Consider the following 18,871-nt stretch of genomic DNA (forward strand, 5'->3'; position numbering starts at 1 on the left):
GCATATGGAATATTTCATGTACAATGGTACAACCCAAATGCCTCCACTCCCACAGGTTTTTAACAGTGTTCTTACACATTTGCTGATAAAGTGATTATCTTCCCCCTATCTTTGCTTCCAAAAAACTTTCCTGGATGCATGCCTTTGTACATGCCTTTAGCGAATGAAATAAATGGAATAAAGCTGTAAAAGATAAAATATCCTTTGTTCATACTGTTTGCAATTCAATACAACTACATACATTTCTAAATCACTGCTTTATTTATTTGCATTTTCCATACCATCCCAACTTTTTCAGATTTAGAGTAGTATATATTACTGAGAGTTCACATGTACAATATCATACCACATGTATTTGTAGCATAGTAGTTGTGGTCACTGGTCACTGCAGTAACTGTTAGCAGTTCTTCTGGAAGTCTCAGTGAAGGGGCCTTCCTCCTCTTAGGCCTAGAGCGATGTACAAATACGGTGGGAATGGCATCAGCCCTCAACTTCATTTGGCCTTTTTTTGTGGAAATGAATTGATCCTCCTCAAAATGTGCCTGCAGAAAGGCTTGCAAGTTCAGCTTCCACACATGCTTTAGACATACCCCATAATGGTCAGTTGGATTTCTAATGTGCTCTTTGTTTAAAAACAAATCACTTTGAAATGTTTACCACAGATAATTTTCTATTTCACTTTACATATAACTTACTTGACATAGTTTTCTGTTATTGTAGTTTTGTGTGATTGTCATGTTGCTTCTGCTGACCATTGCTAACCATTTTTTTCTTCTGTCTCTTTCCTTTGGAAAGCCATACATCTGCATTCCTTTCTCTGACCGATTGGTGCATCCAAATGCTGCACAGCCAACCATGGTACGACAGTGAATCTACAAAATGTTACATGTAGTCATTTTTTTTATTTGCACACATACATTTTTGCTCATACTTCACCATTTTGTCTTGTCTTGTTGTTTCCTCTTACATTGAGGAATTCTTAAATAAATCCCTATATTTGAAACCTAAATTTGTCATTCTCTCTTCTCATGCTATGATCTCATCAACCAGGCAAAACATTGCCGTTTGTTGAGATTGTCATGATACATGCTTATGTTGTACTGTATGTCAGTGTCTTAAAATATAAAGGCTGTGTGGTTGAGCAAGGGTTAACTATTTTCTCACTGAACAGATTTTACATTAGACCTAAGTTACATGGAGAAATCCTGCTTTGTGAACACATATCTCAGAAAATACTGAGGAAAAAATAGTGTCAGATTAATTAATGCCACTAGAGTCTTTTCACCTAAAATGAGTTGATTAATCAAGAGTCTTGTTACAGAAATGATAATAAAACATTAGGACCACAATAAATCATGCTACTTTTACTTTCATACTTAAGTACATTTGAAGGTAAATGCTTTAGTACTTTTACACAAGTGGAGGTAAAGAGTATTTTACTTTCACTACTACTTTTACTGGAGTAATATTTTACCTTCGATATCTCTACTTGAACTCAACTACATGGTTTGTGTACCTTGTCCACCACTTACATTAGACAAAATGAACTTGTGCATATTCATAATGAATTCATTAATGTATTACATGTAGGAATCAATTATTAATCACTCATGAAATAAGAGATGAATTAATGCTATTTCCTGTACCTGCACTATAATGTTAAAGGTTACGGTAGTGTGTTTATCAATCTGTTCATTCAGTGCAGGTAAACCTTATGAATCCAGCCACATGGCTTAGTGTTTAACCAAAATTATTATTATTATGAATCCTCAGGAGAGTGAAGGGAGATTAGTTTATGCAAAAAAAAAACCCCAAAAACTTTAATCTCTGTACTGTATATTGTCTCTAATACTTAATGATATCGCATTATGTAATGTATGCTAATATAATGTACTGTGTGCTAACAAGAACGACCTATTACCAAGTCATTATAAACATCAATCTTCCACTTTATATACCTTCCACTTTATATTGACATTAAAGCAGATGCAGTAAATGTAAAGACAGGTGAAAATACCCAGAAACTGTACAATATTTTATTATTTACCGTTTAATATGTCAGTTACTGCTGCCTGTCCCATATGATAACATGACAGCGCCGGGTTTGTTTGGAACTATTGGAGGGTTACATGAACCACGTGACCGCGTAGCGGCGAGATCAAGGAGTGTCGCAACTCTCTCTATCTACGGCTCTGGTTGTGAGTACATGTACGCAATATCCTCTCGTGCGCGATGACGCAGAGCGCTGTGATTGGTGGATTCGGCGCGGTGAAGCGGTCGGTGTTGTTTGGCGCCATTTGCGGGAAAAATAATGAACGAGTTTCGGCTTTTGCATTTACTGTACATGAAATGAGTCCGGTTAAAAAGTTTAATGGTTTTGTCCGGACTTTATCTAAAGGAGAAATTTTGTAAGCTTAAATTTATGTGTGTCAAGTGTTGTTTGTTAACTTTATGGCATACATATTTTTGTGGAGGAGTTGTTGGCTAGTCAGTGAAATAAGTTGGCCAGCTAGCTTTGTTTGTATGTATTGATTAGCTTTGGAGCACTACCGTGACTACAGTTTATTGTTGGTGTAACCTCTATAGTTTAGGCTTCACGGATAATGAATTATCTTTTTCATTCAAGAAGGACAACTGGTGAGTGTATTTACATCTTTATTTAAAAAGTACTATGCAGTGCAAGGTCACAGTGTTTCATACAAATACATTGTATTATCGGGTTTTTATGTGTATGTAAACAAATAATGACGTTTTTACTGTCACAAAGAAGAGGAAGGCAGTTTTAGTGTAAACAATAGGAAATCTTTAGGAACCCTGTGACATTGCTGTACAACAGTCTGGAACAAGAAGAGTTCGGCTACGTGGTTTAGATACATCAGTAGAACACAAGCCATCCACTATTCATTTTCATGTTTTAGTTTTTGTAGCTTTGCTGACAAAGTGACTCTAAAACACTGGCTGTATGTTCAGAAGTGGTTAAAAGTTAATTGATTTTATCTTCAGGGTTAGAAACTTAACTTTGTCTTATACCCATGTGTATCATTAAGAGAAAATGTATTCGACCTGCTATGTAATGTTACCAGTACATTTTTGTAATGATTTGCACAGGATCCGAGATCTCAATGCATTTTCATATCACAAAAAGTTCCATGCATAATTCATCACTTAATCTGCTTATGTGATTAAAACATTATTATACACCATGTTGTTGACTGTCATGAAAATAATGGAAACATTAATGCTTGAATCAAGTATCACTCTTTAATCCTGCTATGTAATCTCACATACAGATTCATTGCCTTAATCTTTATTGTGTCTTATTGGACTTCATTATAAAGCTAATTGTTATAGTTGTAACTGTTTATAGTTCTAATGTGTCTGGTATGTAATTTTGGAGAAAGACAAAGCGAAATAGAACCCACTGGAATGCCATCATATGTAAATATGCTAATTCCTTTTTCACAGAACATAGCTGACACTTACTATGCCAGCAAAAACAGCTAAACAATGACACGTTGTGTTGTAACATCCATATAGCTGTAGGTTGAAGATTAAGCAGCAATGGCTGGTGTTGTTGCTGTAGCAGCTGTTATTGAAGATTTTGAAGCTACGCAGGTTTGACATTTTGCTCTTTAATAATGCACTGATAATTTTTGTCAGTGTCAAATAATTTGAGAATTGTAACTCGTTCTCCTTTTTTAATACCTAGCCTTGCAAGAAGATGAAAAAAGATGATGATTTAGTACCTACAAGGACCATCACAAACTATTTTATGCCTTTGACCAAAACTGTGGAAAAACCTTTCTCTCCACCTCGATCAAATAATATAAAGGACTACTTTCGGAAGACCCCCCCAGCACAGGAGAAGGTCAGCTCTGTAAAAAAGTGCATTGACCTTCAGTCTACGGAGTCATCCAGCTTTCAGGAGGCCTCTACTAAACTGAGTGGAGCACAGAAGCAAAAACGCACCAGAAAAATCAAGCAGCAAAACAAGCTACATGAACAAGAAGCTCTCAGTGATGTCTGTGCAGTAATCACTGATAGCCCATGTGAATCCATGGTGAAGGAGGGAGGTGGTCTGTCTGTGCTTGGAAGTGACACTGCAGCTCTACCTTCTCAAATAAGCAGTGAAATATGCTTAAGTGAAGAATCCCTTAAATGTAAGAATTCCACGGAGACATATGAAGATGAGAAAAAAGTTAAAGCGGCGACTCTTCAAAATACAGAGGATGATAGTTTATGCAAAGAAAGCACATCTTTTGCTGAGGGTAAAGGTAGAAATAAAAAGCCAGTGGTGAGGACAAACAAAAAAGCTAAAGTTAGCCATAGTGAAAGTTGTATTATTGAGGACAAGGAGCAGTCTCTTAATGATGCTAGCCTGGAAGTCAACATGGATGAAACTTCAGCACTGAGCTGTAACACCATAACTGTGTCTTTTGAAGAGTTTGTACAGAGTCAGGTCAATGAAAATGACATGACAGAGTCTAAGTCAGAAACCTGCACAGCCAAACCAATACATGATTCTAAGTCTTGTCTGGATGTGAGTGACGTGGAACTTGCAGTACCACAGGTGTCACCAAGAACCCTAACAGTGCAAGCTGAAGTGCATTCTATTTCACCTGAATTAATCAAAAGCCCTCAGTTAAGAATGGCATCAATTTTCACTAGAAATAAAAAGAGCCACACGGAAGATGACAAAATATCAACCTTCACAACCCCTCAAGTAGCTGCAGACATTCTTCCTGACCTTAAAAGAAAATCGAATGTGGTTCTTCATGAAGAAGATTTGGAGCTTGCTGTAGTTGAATCCAGCTCCACTCCTAAATCCACACAGGAAGAAAGAAAGCAATTCATGAATGCTTTTAAGCAGCGAAGTTCAGATGGCTCCAAAGCTAAAATGTCCAAGGCCTCAGGTAAATTAAGGCAGGACAAGGAAAATACACCTGATACAGTCCAACCTGAAGAGAAAACTGATGAAAACAATTCTGACCAGATGAAACCAAAGCAGAGTACAGATAAACCTATCAGCAGTGGAGTGAAAAGAAAGAGTAAGACATCATTGAAGAAAAATCAGACAGGGTCGTCTGCACAAGTAGAAATACCTCCTAAGCAAGAGGATCCACCCACCCCAATGGAGTTGGGTAATGAAAGTGATGCTGTTGCTGACAGTAACATTCCCAGTGCCAAAGTGCTAAGGAGATCTACCAGAGATCTCACACGCAGACAGACAGCTTCTGTGACTGACAAAGATTCTTTGCCTAGAAGGACAAGAAGCCAGGAGAAAGCAGAAATTGCTACAGTTTCTCAGGAAGTTGTGGCACAAGTTTCAACTCCAAAATCTCACAGAACTAAAAATAATGTTTACAGGGCTGAGATGCTTTCTGTTGTGGACAAGCAAGGAAGCCCAATCAGGTGTGTTTCAGCCAGTTGTCTCTTTACCTTTGCTGTTTTTAGCTGTTATCACTTAGTCTATATTAATACCTAAAATGGAAACAGAGTAAAGTGCAGGGCAATATTGTGTAATTGTAAAGTATTACATATACACCGATCAGCCATAACATTAAAACCACCTCCTGGTTTCTACACTCACTGTCCATTTTATCAGCTCCACTTACCATATAGAAGCACTTTGTAGTTCTACAATTACTGACTGTAGTCCATCTGTTTCTTTACATACCTTTTTAGCCTGCTTTCACCCTGTTCTTTAATGGTCAGGACCACCACAGAGTAGGTATTATTTAGGTGGTGGATGATTCTGAGCACTGCAGTGACAATGACATGGTGGTGGTGTGTTAGTGTGTGTTGTGCTGGTATGAGTGGGCAGTGATAGCTCAGTGGTTAAGGTACTGGACTAGTAAACAGAAGGTTGCCGGTTCAAACCCCGCCACCACCAAATTGTCACTGTTGGGTCCCTGAGCAAGGCCCTTAACCCTCAATTGCTCATCGTGTTCAGCTCATTGTGTAAGTCGCTTTGGATAAAAGCGTCTGCTAAATGCTGAAAATGTAAATGAGTGGATCAGACACAGCAGTGCTGCTGGAGTTTTTAAATACCGTGTCCACTCACTGTCCACTCTATTAGACACTCCTACCTAGTTGGTCCACCTTGTAGATGTAAAGTCAGAGACGATCGCTCATTTATTGCTGCTGTTTGAGTTGGTCATCTTCTAGACCTTCATCATTGGTCACAGGACGCTGCCCAGGGGGCGCTGTTGGCTGGATATATGTTTGGTTAATGAACTATTCTCAATCCAGCAGTGACCGTGAGGTGTTTAAAAACTACATCAACATTGCTTTGTCTTATCCACTCATACCAGCACAACACACACTAACACACCACCACCATGTCAGTGTCACTGCAGTGCTGATAATGATCCAACACCCAAATTATACCTGCTCTGTAGGTCCTATTACAATTGAGAAACAGCATGAAAGGGGGCTAACAAAGCATGCAGAGAAACAGATGGACTACAATCAGTAATTGTGTGTGTGTGTGTGTGTGTGTACACATATTTGCTGTTTTATAGAATACTATACAGAGTATAAATTTGCTTTGAACTGGCAATTTCAGTAATGCTTTTAGAAAAGCATATTGTGATGTTTATGTTGATATTAATTTCATAATGTCATTCTGATTGCACCTATTAACTTAAACTAAATTACTGTTTGTTTGTTTTCTCAAACAGAATTAAACTCACCAGAGTGTTTCCATCATCTGTCAGAAAATCTGGAGATTTTGAAATATCAAGTCCTCTTTCAGCAAAAGTAATTTCCCCTCCATGCACACACACATTTTTGTTATTCATTTGTATTTTTAAGCCAATAAACTTATTAATTACTTTATTTTAACAGGAATTAAATGCACTCAAAAAAAGAAAACAAGCTAAAAAGTTGGTACAGAAAGCCAAAGCACTTCAGCAAAGTAAACAGGCTCCTTCATGGGATCAGCCCTCTGTGCGACGCTCTGCAAGGAGCAAAGAATCGGTCAAAATGAATTATTGCGAGGATGAGGTGAGGCTTTTGTTGTGTTTACGTACAGGTTTCGATTATGTTCAGTAAAACAGCTTTGATCAGTAACTGTATAACCTGTTGTTATTTGTCTGTCATTTTTAGGACTCTGTAGTGTTTGTGGATGTTGCTCCAAGCAGCAATGCACAGAAGTCAGAAGAACTTGACAAGAGTCAGAAAAAACTTCGCAGTCTGAATGAAGTGTTAGGCAAGAGCATGCTTTCCAACAAGGCTAATTCTAAGATCGTTTCAGGTAATGTGTTATATAAAATACGGACTTTGTATTCTTTTTCACAAAATTAGATGACATGATGTTATTAATTGATTGTGTTTGCTACAGCAGGCAAAGTAGCACCCATGTTTATGGACAGGAAACCTCAGAGACATGCAGTAGTGATTTCCCTTCTTGATGAAAGCAGGTATTCATTGGAAAAGAAATGGACAAAAATAAATATGATACTCTCAAATACATTATAGACTTGTTTATTGACACGTTACACACCTTTTCTTCCAAACTTTACTTCTACAGTTGTGATGGTTCTGAAAACTCTCAAGATGACGAGCAGTTCAGAGCAAAGAGGGAGTTTCTGAAGAGTGGTCTACCCGAGTCTTTTAAAAGACAGATTGCTAGGACAGCAGCTAATAGAGAAGCCTACGCTCATGCCTGTGCTTCATTCCGATCTGTTGTTCATGTGCAGCAGAGACCAATGGGTAGGCCGATTCTCATCTATAATTTATAGTGTCTAATTTTGTTGACTAAAATCAGTTAACACATTTGGTTTGTCATTATTTTGTATAGATTGCTCAATGTGGGCCCTTCCATGGCCTGAAAATCCTTTTCTCAGTTGCCTGAAAGATAGTTACCACTTACCATTAAGCCCACTGGTGTCCCTGGAGGGCCCTACAGGTCACCTTACTGTTCCTGCTCAGAGATCCTGCAGAGAAAAGGTAAGATATTAGTGCATCAACTGAAGACCAAGTTGGGCAGTATGACAATTTTAATTTATTTAGAAATGTTTTTAATAGCATTTTTACTAATGCTATTTAAAGAAATGCCATATATGCCCATATAACGGTCCTTCACAAATCTTGTACTTTGGATTAGTCCACATATTGGAAGGCTAAAAAAAAATTTCCTGTCTCTCCAATCTGTTTAGGTTTCTGGATGGCGTGAAGATTTTACTGAGCCTATTAGAGAGCAACTGTTAAAAGAAATTAGCACATCCAATCCCACTTTTCCTGTTCAACGATTCTTCACCCGCTTTCTAAAAAAACACCAGGACTATATGCAGGCTATGGGTTCAGGTAAGAAAATATCTTGTTGTAAGGAGCATAAACAACCTTTCTTACTCTGAAGTATTTTGTTACATACATTTTGCTTTAATTATTTACAATAGAAAGTGAATGTGGGTCCAAAATACCTTTACCCACTTGCCTGACTGCGTCTGTTGGTGTGAAGCGGAAACGTGTAGATGAGTTAGAGAAATCAGGCAAGCTAGCCAAAAAACAGAAGTCGACTCATAAGGAAGAGGAGCCCATAGTCATTTTGGACAGCCCAAGCTTAGCAGACGGACGGACACCAGAGGCCACTGACCCTGTGGCTCCCAGCACAGGTTCCAGAAGGCGGTCACAGAGAAACAAGCAGACAGAGAAGGAACCTCTTAAGAAAATGCAGTGTGACTCTCCTATTATACTTGATTCTCCACCCTCAGTGATCTCCACCAAAGGTAAAGGTTACTTTAAATCAGTACCACATTCAACATTTTACAATCATATCATAGATAAAAAATGACAGCAGAAAAATATGTGCTGTAAAGTTAATTTTTTGGAACACATATTTTGATGGGGTTGTAATGATAAATGGAGACCAAAAATAAATTAGATGTTTATTAGATGTTTAAGCAATGGTGCTGTTTGGGACAGTAGCATCATGGTTAAAGTAAGCAACATAAAGGGGTTGAAACTGTGTACAAGAATGCAGCTCTGCTCTCCCAGAGACAGCTTCAAACACACATGACTGAAACACAACACAAAGCATATTGCCATTTAAATTGCCATTTAAAACCACAGATAAAACACAAATACTATAAAGAACACCATAGATGCTTAGATGTTATTCACTTACTTTCACATTTTGTGTGTGTAAATTAAATAAACATTAAATTTGGCCAACTCTTTTTTTTCCACCAGAATTAATATAGATTTTTGTACAATGTAGCCAGGCCTGGATGTTTTTTCTGCCTCTTAACCATACAGCCCAGATACATAAAGAATACGAGAGATTGTCACATGTAGTACACAACCAGCACTTCCTGCAGCTTCTTTAATGTTGCTGTAATCCTTATGGCAGCCCCTTGTACTGATTTTTTTTCTTGTTTTTATCAGTTTTGCTAATGTCACTTTTGTGCCTCGTTTAATTCACTTGTTGACTGTTTTTACCATATTTGATGGTAATGCCTTGGAAATGTACTCACTGATTTCTTTCAATGATATGATTCCATTTGATGCTTTGTAAGCTATTTGCAGACCATGGCTTGCTATAAGATGCAGCTAAGTAATTATTAGGAAAACCTTACTAGAAGGGCTGAACTTAATATGGGGTTAGAGTCACTTACTTGTGCACTTATGCAACGTCAGATTTTTTTTTTAATTGATGGGAAACAAAAAAGCTTAGTGTTTGCACTACATCTGGCAAAGCAGTAGGTTAAACTAGAACTAAAAACTTTGTTTTAAACCATTCGATCAAAAGGGCTTTGGCACAAATTATTATAAAAAATATATATATTTTGCAGCATGTTCCTAGGTTTTCCTTCCACTGGCAGATAAATTAGTTTTATTCTTCTTTTGTATTTTTCCTTTAGTGCAGTAGTGAAAATAAAGTGAATATATAAGTGAATAACTGATAACTACTGACAGTACTTCATGGTATTACAGTGTCCACATGTTTCAGTTGACACTTCCTCTTTTTGTTCATCTTTATTTTTCTAGAACCTGTAAGAGAGGATGTGCTTTGGACAGAGAAGTACCAGCCACAGCACTCCAATGACATCATTGGAAACACAGCTTCAGTTAGGAAGTTACACAGGTGTGTACTTTTTAAAGCTTTTAAAGAACCTGTTAAAAGCTTTTTCATGCAGACACCTTTACTGTGAACTGAAAGAGTTAATTACTGATGTTCATTTTTTAATGTAGTTGGCTAAAGGAGTGGAAACTCCGGGCTGATCGGGAAGAGAGAAGAAAACAGCAGGAGAAAAAGCAAGAAGAGGATAGCAATGGTAAAATAAACAAAGTTGGAATAAATCATTTGGGTCTGCATGTTGCTGACTGCTGTGTGTCTGTGTAGACTCCTGGTTTGATGGTGATGGTAATGAGTGGATGGAGGATACAGAGGACATGCTGTGTAATACAGTGCTGATCACAGGCCCCACTGGAGTTGGCAAGACTGCAGCTGTATATGCATGTGCTCAGGAGCTGGGATTTAAGGTATGTTTCTTCTTTATGAATGTATTTGTTTTAATTAAAAAGTTGGTTGTTATTAATGGCATACATCAATTAATTGTATTATGCTTGTCTGTTAACTGGTGGCATTGTATTGAATTTTCGGCCCTAGGTCTTTGAGGTGAATTGTTCCTCTCAGCGAAGTGGCCGTCAGATCTTGTCTCAGTTGAAGGAGGCCACACAGTCTCACCAAGTGGACATCCAAGGGGTCAATGCCTATAAGCCCACTTACTTCAACAGTTACAGCAGCAGCAGTGGTAGTTCAGCCAAACCTGGCTCTTCACCCAGTGAGTGGAAAGTTTAAAACCATTCTGTAGATTTTCATTGATGTTAATCTCAGTCACACTTTGTTATATAATTCTGAGAGCAAAGCAACAATTATTTCCAAGGCAGGCTGTGGGGAGGCAAGGTAAGCAACAAAAGACTTTGCTGGCAAGTTTGCTGAACAAGCTGAAGGCAAACCCAGTCTTGGCACACTAAGGAGTGGAAATAAGGGAAACAAAACTATTAAAGCTAAAAGCTATTTAAAAAGAAAAGGAAAATCAGCAGAAGTCCTGCCATAATAGACACAAGGCCTTTTTCACATGAAAAGCTCTCTGCTTCACCCACCATGAGGCTGAGTGCATATAGACACTCACCCCAACATTTAAGCCTATTACCTTAGACACAGTAAAACCACTTTCTGCTGGTTTTACCACTGAGTGACATTGTCAGTTTATTCAGGTGCAGTTTTTTTATGAAATGCAGTTTTGTATGAAATTACAAAGGTCATAATTGGAGATGTGAGAAGATTAAAGACCCAGCATATTTCATTAATATCTGTAATTGAAAGAATGAACAACTAATTGATTATTTATTAAAATCACAAACGATGAAGATTTTTAGCATCAGTATAAAGTCTGTATGCATGTTAATATTTGCACATGTGGGTATTTTGCATCATGCTCCAGTATAAAGGTAATACTGTTTATCTTAAAACAACACTAATGTTATTAGGAAGTCCTTCAATGTACTGACTGCAGCTTTATTCTTCGATTAGCTTTTAGTTTCTGCTTGTAATGTTGTTGGACTAGTTAGGTTTAGTGTTCATTTTACTATTCTACGTTATTGCCACATTTACTACACTGTTTGTTACTAAATAAGCATGTATGACTTCATATGATATTTGGTGATGTGTTTGCTCTTTCGATAAGATGCTATAAGCTTGTCAGTGAAAAGATGTGGCCAGCAACACGCCATTTGTGTCGGTCTCAGCTTTTCCTGGCCAATGTTTGGGTGGCACAAGCGTCAAGAGAATTGCAGTAGGGGAATTAGCAATGATTCAGTTGTATTGGTTAAAATTCTTGATTTTTTATTTTTATCCCATAACAGGAAAGGTGAACTCCCCTAGAAGAGTTGTGTCATCTCCCAGAAAAACCCCCCAGTCTCCTCGTGGTACACAGAAAAAAGGAGGCCTGGCACCAGTTTCACTAGCTAATTTTTTTAAAATGGGTGGAAAGACTCCCAGCAAAGATGCTGGAAATCAAGACAAGAAGGCTCAAGCAAGTAAGTTCAAGAAATCTGGGATTTAACCAGTAAAATCTGATTTAAAAAGCAGTTTTTATTATGGTTTGGAAATCATGTTCTACATTTCCACATCAGTTGACTTGTGTAAATAAATAGTGGAAAATAATAATTCCAAGATTAATGAAATAATTTTAATTGTTGCTTCTCTTTTAAATAAGCTGGTCCAAAAAAATCTGCTAAAGTAACGCAAGCTGAAAGCAGAAGTTTGGAGACCAAGCCCACAGCGGAAGACCAGGGCAAAAGAACTGCCACCTCTCTCATCTTGTTTGAAGAAGTTGATGTCATATTTGATGATGATTCTGGGTTCCTGGCTGCAATCAAAACCTTCATGACCACAACCAAGAGACCGGTCATCCTAACAACCAGTGGTAACTGCAAGAATAGTGCTTGGGTTGTTTGACAAAACAGCTTTTATAGAATTATGGTATTTATGCAAGTCTTACCTTTTCAGATCCTACCTTTAGCACAACTTTTGATGGCTGTTTTGAAGAAATCCATTTCCAAGCTCTTTCTGAGGTAAGACCATTTGTGCTTTGAATCTTTAGTGAAATTACTTGTTGTACGCTGGTCTGAAGTAGAGTTTTCCCATCATATTTTCCTCAGCTGGATGTTGCGAGTTACCTGCAGCTTCTGTGTATGGTGGAAAATGTGAGGACAGACACACAGGACTTGACAAGCTTGCTGCATTGGAATAAATGTGACGTACGGCAGAGCCTCCTGCACCTGCAGTTTTGGACTCGCAGTGGAGGAGGATGCCAGGTGCCACGCCCCATCTCACCATCAGGTAATTACATTTGTTATTAAAAAGAGAAAAAGGTCAGTAGGGAATTAAAGGCAGGCACAAATGTGACAGAAGGCAAAGTTTAATACTATTGTTTTCCCCAGGAGGCCCTGAGTGTGATGGAAGGAGTGAGACTGCTAAGGTGAAAGGTGTTGGTGGAACACTACCTCTGGCCAATTTACCACCGTGTCATATTGGATGCACAGAGTCTTTGCTGGGCCTCCTAAACATTAATCATGAAAAAGGGGGAGATGATTTATTTAAGGTAAATTTCAGTTGTTTTCTCTCTTTAGTTATATAATAAATACATATTTGTACATAATATTTTAGAGGTTAAATAAGCAGTAAAGCAAGTTTCATGTCTAAGGGGTGAATTATACCACACTGACACTTTAAAACAGGTGTAGTGTTTTGTTTTTTTATTTGGTTTCTTCTTACAGTAAAATACATTTTACACTGGGAATATGAATGCTGGATCCCAGCTGTCCTAGTGGGCTAGCATAATTTACAGCTGCTCCACCCAAGGCCCAAATATACACAAACACATACCCACCTTTGCAAATGAAATATATCTTGCCTTTAAATAGGAAATTCAGTAAATTAATGCACAACCGTAACATTAGTGTACTTTGACGTCTGCTTTATATTTCATCTTTCAGAGTAATTATTCAGCTATAGAAAGCCTGAGATCTTGGAGTCTGGAGGCTGACATGAGAGGTGTGAATTTGCTCTACTCAAACATGGAGGGGCTTCTGCCTTTGCCTATTCGTCCACTGCCAAGACCCACTCTTGGATCACAATCAGCATTAAATCCAGAACCACAGCCTGCGTCCCAGACCAGCCATGGCAGGGTACTGCAGGGGGAGCAATGTGATGACTCCAGCCCTCTTAAAGTGTCTTCCACAATGAGGCGTAAAAAGCAGTTAAAAAAGGACAGTAAAAATGCTCTTCAGTCCGATTCTGATTCAGATGACTTCTTGTCCTTGCCCAAACCCAGCCTTGACCTTGCTAGGGATCAGGACATCAGACCAGCCCAGGATCAGATTGCTCAGAAGTCATTGGAAACTTCAATACGGAGGCGGCGAGCTGAGATGTCTGAAGCTGAGAGGAAGAGGAGTAAGCCTGTGTCACATTGTCTAAGTACAATAGCTGAGTACTTGGACCATATGTCATTCTTGGACTCATCTCTGCATCACGTGCCTTCTCAGGTAGAGGGCGCTTGTCGACCACAAACATTTTACTGGCCAGGAGCAAATATTAAGAGTGGTATGACTGATGAAGTTCGTCTAGATAGTAGAGGTCGTATGAGTGGATTTGACGCAGAGGAACTTCAAGCTGCTTTAGGTAGTCTGAGTTTTTCGAAGTGTAAGGATCAAATCTCTAAGATCTGGAATGAGGTCCAGGAATTGGACGAGCAGATCAGGAAAGAGACGGTGGAGGAGCTTACCCTTCCTGTAGCCTCACACAGGCAGAGTTTCAGCCTTTGTCACAGCACAGTCTGTGAACCCAGGTAAGGATATGGCAATAAAAAGTTCGCACACAGTATTATGTCAAAGTGTCATTTACCAGAGCCATTTAATGTCATTATTTACCACCATTCGGCACGAAAATATGCAGGAGAAAACTAAAATCTACAAATCTACCTTACAATTATGCTTTAAAGCACTAGAATCATGTACATCAGACCACCCTATCATTTATTACATACAAAGGACAATTAACAAACTCACAGAATATGACATAAAATTATGCTGGGTACCAGGACATAGCAAGATAGCAGGGAATAAAAAGTGGATCAACTAGTCAGAGAAAAAACAAGCCCTATTACGATAAAACACATACTTATAAAATGCCCCAAATACACCAAGGAGAGAAAATCAAGTACACATGCCTGGAACTATAACAGAAATTCTTACACAAGACAACACGAACAGTTTTAACCTACCTTGCAGTAGGCAAAATGTAATACATTAAAAACTGCACCATATTAATTTGTAAACAAACACTGGAAGTGACTTTTCAAACTTTAAGAATAATGTATTGTTCCATTCATTCAAAGCAGGAAGTAAAAGCTTCAGTATAAACGGTGAATCAAGCAGGTGCTTCAGAAACAACCTTTATTAACTAGCAGTTATGTTTAAATGTCTATTTTAGATCTTAACATTTACAGACGTCGAAGCAAAAACATTATTTAAATCAGGCTACATTAAATGTTAAAAAATATGGTCTGATTTAATAGTTTGTCTTACTAGAGTCTACTGATCTAATACAACACTTGACATGTCTGTGAAACCTATAGTAGTCTAACCTTACTGAATGTTATGTTTTATGTTTAACAGGGCACTGAAGATTAGGAAGGAGGTGATTAACACTGTTCTCACCAGCCGGTCATTTAGCACACAAGGAAACAGAGCAGCAGTGTTGATGGACTACCTGCCCTCTTTGCGTACCATTTGTAGATCAGAGAGACTGAAGGAACAGGGCAAAGTGAAACGGAGGTCAGAGCACCATTCATTAAAGAAACAGCACATGTTAATTTGGAATAGGTTGAGTAATTTAGTTACTTAGTTAGATTTACCTACTGTCTGAGTGCTCTTATACAGTGTATCACAAAAGTGAGTACACCCCTCACATTTCTGCAAATATTTCATTATATCTTTTCATGGGACAACACTATAGACATGAAACTTGGATATAACTTAGAGTAGTCAGTGTACAACTTGTATAGCAGTGTAGATTTACTGTCTTCTGAAAATAACTCAACACACAGCCATTAATGTCTAAATAGCTGGCAACATAAGTGAGTACACCCCACAGTGAACATGTCCAAATTGTGCCCAAATGTGTCGTTGTCCCTCCCTGGTGTCATGTGTCAAGGTCCCAGGTGTAAATGGGGAGCAGGGCTGTTAAATTTGGTGTTTTGGGTACAATTCTCTCATACTGGCCACTGGATATTCAACATGGCACCTCATGGCAAAGAACTCTCTAAGGATGTGAGAAATAGAATTGTTGCTCTCCACAAAGATGGCCTGGGCTATAAGAAGATTGCTAACACCCTGAAACTGAGCTACAGCATGGTGGCCAAGGTCATACAGCGGTTTTCCAGGACAGGTTCCACTCGGAACAGGCTTCGCCAGGGTCGACCAAAGAAGTCGAGTCCACGTGTTCGGCGTCATATCCAGAGGTTGGCTTTAAAAAATAGACACATGAGTGCTGCCAGCATTGCTGCAGAGGTTGAAGACGTGGGAGGTCAGCCTGTCAGTGCTCAGACCATACGCCGCACACTGCATCAACTCGGTCTGCATGGTCGTCATCCCAGAAGGAAGCTGACGCACAAGAAAGCCCGCAAACAGTTTGCTGAAGACAAGCAGTCCAAGAACATGGATTACTGGAATGCCCTGTGGTCTGACGAGACCAAGATAAACTTGTTTGGCTCAGATGGTGTCCAGCATGTGTGGCGGCGCCCTGGTGAGAAGTACCAAGACAACTGTATCTTGCCTACAGTCAAGCATGGTGGTGGTAGCATCATGGTCTTGGGCTGCATGAGTGTTGCTGGCACTGGGGAGCTGCAGTTCATTGAGGGAAACATGAATTCCAACATGTACTGACATTCTGAAACAGAGCATGATCCCCTCCCTTCGAAAACCTCCAAGATGACAACTGCCTTGCTGAGGAAGCTGAAGGTAAAGGTGATGGACTAAACCCAATTGAGCACCTGTGGCGCATCCTCAAGTGGAAGGTGGAGGAGTTCAAGGTGTCTAACATCCACCAGCTCCGTGATGTCATCATGGAGGAGTGGAAGAGGATTCCAGTAGCAACCTGTGCAGCTCTGGTGAATTCCATGCCCAGGAGGGTTAAGGCAGTGCTGGATAATAATGGTGGTCACACAAAATATTGACACTTTGGGCACAATTTGGACATGTTCACTGTGGGGTGTACTCACTTATGTTGCCAGCTATTTAGACATTAATGGCTGTGTGTTGAGTTATTTTCAGAAGACAGTAAATCTACACTGCTATACAAGCTGTACACTGACTACTCTAAGTTATATCCAAGTTTCATGTCTATAGTGTTGTCCCATGAAAAGATATAATAAAATATTTGCAGAAATGTGAGGGGTGTACTCACTTTTGTGATACACTGTATATAATTTAAGTTGCCTACTTAGTGCTTTTAGATCAAATAAACAGATCTAAATAAAACTGTAGATATACAGCTGGTAAAAATGCCATGGTCCATCAGTGGAAACAGCCACCATAGGACCAACATTGACTAGACATTTGTGTAAAATTCTCAGCACTGCAGGTGCGTATCAGTCAGGGTTATATCTAATGTTATTTGGGATGATGGTAATTGCTTGTAGTGCATATGTTGATTGCAACAGATACGATCAGGCATAAAGACCCGAGTGACTTTGATAAGGGCCAAATCATTATGGCGAGATGACAGGGTTGAAGTATCTTAGAAACATCAAGGGTTGGCCTTGGTGTGTACACTTTGACAGTGGTCTGAGGAGGAACTTGCTGATTGGTTGTTTGGTGGTCAAGACTGTCTGATTCCAGAGGAATTGAAGGCAATGGAGTCTGGTACAGACTAAAAGAAGAGCTATTGTGGTTTAAATTTGATAAATGTGTGCACACAGTCTGTCAAACCCTTTTGTATACGGGGCTGCATGATCTCAAACCAGTCAAACTACCCATGCTAACTCCTGTCTACCGTTGAACGCACCTACAATGTGCACACAGGCATCAAAACTTTTCATCTGAGCAATGGAAGAAGGTTGACTAGTCATACAGATCCTGCTTTTTCTCTATGTTTATGTGAACGGTTGGGCACGTGTGTCGATTACTTGTGGATGAGTTTGCACAGGCGTTTAAGGACCTACTTAAACACCTGTGTTTTCTTGCTACCAAATACTACAGGACTCCTTCAAATGTTTTGTGGTGTACATGTCTCGGCAGGTTAGAGCTTTTTTTGACAGCATATTAGGCGGGTGTTCCTGATGATTTGGCTCATTGGTGTACATGTACCTTATAAAGCTATGCGGGTTTTAGCTGAGTTTGTATCTAATAAACCGATTAAAGAAAAGTGATGTACCACAGGCCTTTTTATTAACCTCAGTTAAATATATGCAAGGACAGGATGTGGTTTACATCTCTCATTCTATACAAACCAAACAAGCTACAGCATCTGAAACATTAACATATTCTAAAAAAAAAAAAAAAAAAAACTATGCTATGGGCCGGTGCATTTTATTTAATGTCTCAGACTTTTATTGTGAGTTGTTTAGTTGTTTTGTTTTTTAATTTGGAGACACATTTACATTAAAAGGCACTTGATACTTCTATCAAAAGTGACTTACAATTGCAAGCCATTAAAGGGCCCAGAAGTGACAATTTCGTTATGGTGGGGTGTAAATCAGAAACCATCCCATCCAGTGGTCCAGGACCTTAACCGTTGTGGCTAAACTGCACTCAGACACCACCTCCCAATAAAATCTTCAAGTATTAAATGTTGTGTTTGTTTCCATAGGTTCATGCACTACTTTGATGGCATTCATCTTGATCTACCTAAAAGCACTCTTCAGCACCTGGCCTCAAGTTTCCCTTGAATAATCTGATGACAGCATGTTGAGGCAGCCTGTGTGTGGCAGCTAATGAATATGCATTTGTACAGTAATATTATATCCCTTAATTTGAAGAGAGATTTTATGTTGGTGAATTTTTCTGTTTTATATAACTTGGTGTGGAGCTTCTCATGTTTTGTACTTTTATCATGCCATGTGTTTTTAATCAAGTAATAAATTGAAATTGTCAAAGTATTTTTACTGAAAATGTATGTATCACTTACTGTTCCGTTTATCACACGTTCACTCCAAACTTTGTACTTAGCCACTAAAATTCAGTTTCAGTTTCTCACTTGTTTGTACACTTTGACAGACTATAACCAGTGTTCATTTTTAGAATTATGACCATGTTTAATTTAAATAGTAATGAATCCTAACCAATAAATATGGACATT

General features: G+C 38.8%; 1 protein-coding gene across 1 annotated transcript; it reads left to right on the top strand.

The window, feature by feature from the left end:
• Nucleotides 1–2,545: 2,545 nt before the first annotated feature.
• atad5a (ATPase family AAA domain containing 5a) lies at nt 2,546–18,814 on the top strand. Its single transcript, XM_062990441.1, has 23 exons — nt 2,546–2,637; nt 3,538–3,615; nt 3,710–5,412; nt 6,684–6,762; nt 6,850–7,008; nt 7,111–7,258; nt 7,346–7,424; nt 7,535–7,716; nt 7,805–7,953; nt 8,163–8,310; nt 8,403–8,732; nt 9,994–10,090; nt 10,198–10,280; nt 10,349–10,488; nt 10,616–10,790; nt 11,875–12,048; nt 12,228–12,437; nt 12,521–12,585; nt 12,673–12,853; nt 12,955–13,115; nt 13,510–14,360; nt 15,190–15,348; nt 18,383–18,814. Exons 2-23 carry the CDS (start codon nt 3,562–3,564, stop codon nt 18,459–18,461), a joined length of 5,406 nt encoding a protein of 1,801 aa, XP_062846511.1. The 5' UTR covers nt 2,546–2,637; nt 3,538–3,561; the 3' UTR covers nt 18,462–18,814.
• Nucleotides 18,815–18,871: the final 57 nt, after the last annotated feature.

Source organism: Trichomycterus rosablanca, chromosome 2 (assembly GCF_030014385.1).
Source record: "Trichomycterus rosablanca isolate fTriRos1 chromosome 2, fTriRos1.hap1, whole genome shotgun sequence".
NCBI lineage: Eukaryota > Metazoa > Chordata > Actinopteri > Siluriformes > Trichomycteridae > Trichomycterus > Trichomycterus rosablanca.